General features: G+C 47.2%; 1 protein-coding gene across 1 annotated transcript in view; it reads left to right on the forward strand.

The window, feature by feature from the left end:
• The window catches only part of ROBO4 (roundabout guidance receptor 4), a 71081-nt gene that overhangs the window by 49900 nt on the left and 15192 nt on the right, over positions 1–5989 (forward strand). The window contains exons 17-19 of the mRNA XM_018564973.1: positions 1157–1264; positions 1363–1522; positions 1851–2054. Coding sequence (XP_018420475.1) covers positions 1157–1264; positions 1363–1522; positions 1851–2054 — 472 coding nt within the window. The remainder of the gene's footprint in view (positions 1–1156; positions 1265–1362; positions 1523–1850; positions 2055–5989) is intronic.

Genomic DNA, 5989 nt, shown 5'->3' on the forward strand with positions numbered 1-5989 from the left:
CCAGGAGTGTCGGATGAACGGATGATCCGACACTCCCGGCGGAGAGACCAGGGGCCCGCCGCGCGCTGGATAACGATCCGGCGGCCGGCAACTTGCTGGGCCCCTCCAGAGCCTGAGGCCCCGGGCGCCCGCACCGCCTGCACCGGCGGTAGTTCCGCCACTGTGCGATTCGTTTCGTTACGAATCGAAATTCGTACAAATTTTCCTGAAATTCGTAGATTCGTAAGCATCCGAAATCCGAATTGCAGTTTCCGAATTATATCCGAAATACGAAATTCCGTTAACGAATTTCGGGTCCAAATTTCTTTGAAACGGGAACTAATATTACCCCTGTAAATGAGGTTGAACAACATGACAAGATTTTTTTTTGAATTCCGAAATACGGATCCGCTGCTGCTGAGAGTTGCATTTCAATACACTGGCAGGAAATACGAAGTTCCATTGACGTATTTTCGTTCCGTTACGAACATTCGTTATATATTGAAGTTAAAAAGCAAAGTATATTTATATTGGAGTTGAAGGTAGTTTTTTTTAAAGTCCGAAATACAAAATTCGGATCCGGAATCCGTTAACGGAATTCGTATTTCGGATACAAAAACAACTACCACATCGACTCCGATATTAACAAAGGTATTTTTGCTTTTTAACTTCATCATAACGAATGTTCGTAAAGTTACGAAAATGTGCCGAAACTAACGAAAATCCGTATTTCGTACGAATCCGAATTGAGTTTCGGATAAGAATTACGAAATACGAAATAATGGATATTACGGAACGAAACGAAACGGAACACATTTTTTGACGGCGCACACGTCTATTGAACACTGGCCATCATTGAACCCGCATGACTGGCGACATCTAGTGGCAGAATAGAAATACTACGGGGGCAGCTCCAGATTGAAAGTCAGTTTTGCAAAAACGTTTCCTAGTTTTAGTTTCACTGGTTCTTTAATAGTTAATTTTTTCACCCCCATATATTTTAAGCCAAACATTTTTTGTTTTGTTTTTGATGGAGTGCGGATGGATTAGGAGTGTGGTTGGATTTTTATTGCTGCTGGTGGAGATTCACCCGTTCTGTTTGTCCTGACGACCACTTTTCATGACCTGTGGATAATATTTAAGATTTACTTACCAGGGAATCTTTTATTTTAAACAGAGCTTCACCACGTGAACAGCGCTCCCCTGTCCCCATGCAGTCAGGCGGCCGATCAGAGCGGCAGCGTTCCCAGTGTGAAGAGTCTGGACGGAGCCCCATCAGGAAAAGGTAAGTACGTCCTAACTGCATGTACTGGAATTAGTTTAATGTTCCATTGTATTACTTTCTGTCCGTTCTCACACTTTCATCTCTTCTTGCTCTCTCAGTGGAATACGCTAAAGTTATGAAGACTTTGAGTTCTCCGAAAATTCTGCAGTACACGACTTCTCTGAAATTCATGGACTTCCTACCCTACACCCTGTCTCTGCCACCGCCCCCTGTCCCTCCACCAGATGAGGAGTCAGCCCCGGAGACCCAGGCTAAAATGTAAGTGACTTCTTGGTTTAGGTCTGGAACCTGCAAAGGTTTAAGGACCTCTTAAAGAAAAACATGTTTAGTTATTATTTCCATAATTCCTACATCCAATTGAAAGGAGTCATCTTCATGAATATGATGCCACCAACTAAACCAAAGTGAAGTTATCAGGGTAGAGAATTTTTTTCAATTGGTAAGACTTGGACGTGTTTGGTCACATTAGTCATTAGGCTAACTGGGCTTATCTCAAGCAGTCATAAAGCAGGGATGCTAACATAATAATCTACCCAGGTGCCATATGTAGTGGGCTCACACGGTCTGCCTTTACTTCTTCTTGCAGAATCCCTGGACGCTCCTCTTATTCCAAAACGAAACAAGACAACAATCATAAACAGCCAAACATTGCTAGGAAAAAGACTCCGCCAGATTCCCTGCACTTCAGCCATACGGCGCCCATCACCTTGTCAGTCAGTGATGATCATGTGCTCACTCCGGATGACGTCGCCCATTACCTGGAACTTAGCGAAAGAGGAGACAAATCCAGGTGAGTGCCGGAACCAGGAAACTGTCTTTATGTCTTTAGTTTCCTCTCATCATCTCCACTCTTCTTTCTTCTTTTCTGCTCCTCTCCTCAGCTCCCCATCCATTATACCTGTATTCTCCTTTCCGTTCCTTCCTTGCATCCCCTCTCTCCTCCTCTCCTTTCCTCGCCTACTCCCCTCTTCCTCCTCTCCTTTCCTTGCCTACTCCCCTCTTCCTCCTCTCCTTTCCTCGCCCACTCCCCTCTTCCTCCTCTCCTTTCCTCGCCTACTCCCCTCTTCCTCCTCTCCTTTCCTTGCCTACTCCCCTCTCCTCTTCCTTCTCCACTGTCCTATCTTCTCTCTACTATCCTCCCCTCTTTCCATTCCGTGATCACCTCTCTCCCCTCTCCTTTCTTTTCTCTCCACTCTCCTCTCCCCTATATCTTCTCTCTTCTCTATCTACTCTCACCTTCCCTCTCCTCTCTGTTCTATCTTTCTCCATCCCTCTCTTCTCTCTCTTATATCCTCTTGTCTTCTCTCTTCTTGCCTAACTCCTCTCTCCTCTATTCCTTCTCCTCTTCTTTCTCCTCTCTCCTTCTCCTCTCTTCTCCTGTCTCTTCCCCTCTGTCTTCCATCCTCTTCTTTATATCTCCCCTCCTATATTCTCTCCTCTATCCTCTCGTCTCCTCTCCTCTATCTCTCCTCTCCTCTAGTCTCCTCTCTTCTATCCTCTCATCTCCTCTCTTCTATCCTCTCCTCTCCTCTCTTCTATCCTCTCCTCTCGTCTCCTCTACTCTTTCCTCTATTCTCTCCTCTAGTCTCCTCTCCTCTCTTCTATCCTCTCGTCTCCTTTCTCCTCTCCTCTATCTCTCCTCTCATCTCCTCTATCTCTCCTCTCGTCTCCTCTATCTCTCCTCTAGTCTCCTCTATCTCTCCTCTAGTCTCCTCTATCTCTCCTCTCCTCTCCTCTCCTCTATCTCTCCTCTCCTCTCCTCTATCTCTCCTCTCATCTCCTCTATCTCTCCTCTCGTCTCCTCTATCTCTCCTCTAGTCTCCTCTACTCTTTCCTCTATCTCTCCTCTAGTCTCCTCTCCTCTCTTCTATCCTCTCGTCTCCTTTCTCCTCTCCTCTATCTCTCCTCTCATCTCCTCTATCTCTCCTCTCGTCTCCTCTATCTCTCCTCTAGTCTCCTCTATCTCTCCTCTATCTCTCCTCTATCCTCTAGTCTCCTCTATCCTCTAGTCTCCTCTATCCTCTAGTCTCCTCTATCTCTCCTCTCCTCTTTCTCTCCTATCCTCTTTCTCTATCTCTCCTCTATCCTCTAGTCTCCCCTTTCTCTCCAGGTCAGCCTAGGAGAGGAAGAACTGTCTGGGTGTTACAATCATTGTATACTTTGTAGACACTTCCACCCTTGGCCCAGTGTGTCCCCCAGACCGAACCATACATAAGAGAAGCTCCCCTTCCCTCTGTCTCTGATTTGTGAGATTCGGCACCTTTTCAGTATTTTCTGTTTTCTTGTCTAATTTTCTCTGGAAACAAATATCTGAGGAGGCAGCACGAGGAATCTCTTCTAATGAATGACTGTTTCTGTCTGGATAATCATACAGGAAGCTCTGACAGATGATTCACATTCATCAAAGCTTCCATCCCCGCCACACTTCAAGCCGCGGTGAAGACCATCCATCTTCCTCCTTTGGCTCGATTCATTATTTATTTTGTCGGAGGGGGGGGGCAAACAATCTGTCCATTTAATTTCTACAAACAGGAGCACTTACCCTGAACAAACACAACCTGACAGGCGGAGTCAATAATCGCCGGCGTGAGATATTAAAAGAGTTTGCTAAACTGTTTTGATAAATGCGCATGACGTGTAAAGCTCTCTTCCCGGGATTTAAATCTTCAATAATTGTCTGCTGTCGTGGCTGATATACGGCGATCAATAAAGCGTTTTGTATTGTCGCGCGGCGCGAACGCACCTACTCAAAACTTCAGCCGTGAATCATGTCGGGGAGCTCGTTGCCTAAAAGCCGAATCTCATTTGTTGTTTGCCATAAAGTAACGTTCACGGGGGCCGCAGCGTTGCCAAGATATTCTCTGTGGCGATGCCAAGAGTTAATTCATGTCCCCGCGTTATTGAAGAGGCCTCGCGGGTCATCGCAGAAGTGATTACTCCTCGCAATTAGTTGTCACGACGCTGGCTCGGCACTTTTCAGCCGCGCCGGTTGTTTTTCGGGACTTTTAGTACTCGGCGCATTACAAGGAGGACGTCAGGAAGTGAGATTTACTGGAAACGTATTGATTGTCCAGCAATTAGAGTGTAGAGCGGGCACGCCGCGAGGATGTTCTACTGACCGCCATGTTGCCGCGCCATTCGTCATGTGGTTGGATCCTGTGCTGAGGAAGCAGATTATATTTATTCTCAGTAAAACACGGAGACATGACGGGGAGAAAAAAAGAAGATAATAAAGGGAGATAACTTCCTGTATGGTGATGAACTAATCCGAAATAACTGGTCCATTACATAGACGTAGGGATGAATCCCAAACAGGAAGCTGAACCTGCAAAAGTCCTCTGTGTGGTCCCTCGGCCTGCAGATAGAAATTCAGGGCTGTTTTACTCTGCAATCTATAAAATCTGACCTCCGTCCTTCCCTTCAGTCTTCTATCTGACCTCCGTCCTTCCCTTCAGTCTTCTATCTGACCTCCGTCCTTCCCTTCAGTCTTCTATCTGACCTCCGTCCTTCCCTTCAGTCTTCTATCTGACCTCCATCCTCCCCTTCAGTCTTGCACAGTTGTACCGGCTCCTCTGATGTCACTGGGAGCTTCTCACAAGGTACATTAGAAGCTGCAGCAAGTCAGATAGAACTCACTTTATTACCTGGCTGGAGGACGTCCAGCTTCATCTAGCGCTTTCCTCCCTAGCCTGAATTCCCCTGGCCTCGCCCCTTGCATTCATTGGATTTCAGTTCTTTCAGTCATGGAGACTTAGCGTCACATGAGAATGTTTTCTAGGTGATCTGCATGCAAATACATCCTGCCTAGGAATGCTCACTCCTCCACAAAATTCTAATTTCAATATATCCTGAATAGCCACAGAGGATATAAATCCACTTTGTGTGCACCAAATGATCACCTTGTAAAAGTAGCAGTGACATCATCCCTGTGCTGCACATAGCCTGTGCAGAGCTGTGGGAGTGGACCGCAGGCTCATCCCACTACAGGCAACTACAAGAGGGGGCGGAGACGAGACCAGTCGCCCTGCACAAGGAGAGAGCGCAGCAGTGAACGGTCTTTATTACAGGAGGGGGCGGAGACGAGACCAGTTACCCTGCACAAGGAGAGAGAGCAGCAGTGACCGGTCTTTATTACAGGAGGGGGCGGAGACAAGACCAGTCACCCTGTACAAGGAGAGAGAGCAGTGACCGGTCTTTATTACAGGAGGGGGCGGAGACAAGACCAGTCACCCTGTACAAGGAGAGAGAGCAGCAGTGAACGGTCTTTATTACAGGAGGGGGCGGAGATGAGACCAGTCGCCCTGCACAAGGAGAGAGAGCAGCAGTGAACGGTCTTTATTACAGGAGGGGGCGGAGACGAGACCAGTCGCCCTGCACAAGGAGAGAAAGCAGCAGTGAGCGGTCTTTATAACAGGAAGCTCCAAAGTCTCACACGGGATGATTGCACAGATCTGGAAGAAATACACAAAGCTCACCGAGAAGAACACACGGGACTCTTGTATGAGGGTGATATCCGATGATCTCGGAGTTCAGCTTTAAAAACAAAAAACATACAAATTATTTGGATGGGCAGATTAATGCCAAGCTTGGTCTGGGCTTCTATGCACCGGTGACCCCGGGTTACCTGGACCCGTCATCACTAGTGGCCCTCCTGTAGCATCATCAGTGATGGCGCATTTCTCATACTCGTACCACTTTTCCGATATAAGCTCCTCCCCCAGAGTA

Source organism: Nanorana parkeri, unplaced genomic scaffold (assembly GCF_000935625.1).
Source record: "Nanorana parkeri isolate BGI_ZX_2015 unplaced genomic scaffold, ASM93562v1 scaffold802, whole genome shotgun sequence".
NCBI classification, from domain to species: Eukaryota; Metazoa; Chordata; class Amphibia; order Anura; family Dicroglossidae; genus Nanorana; species Nanorana parkeri.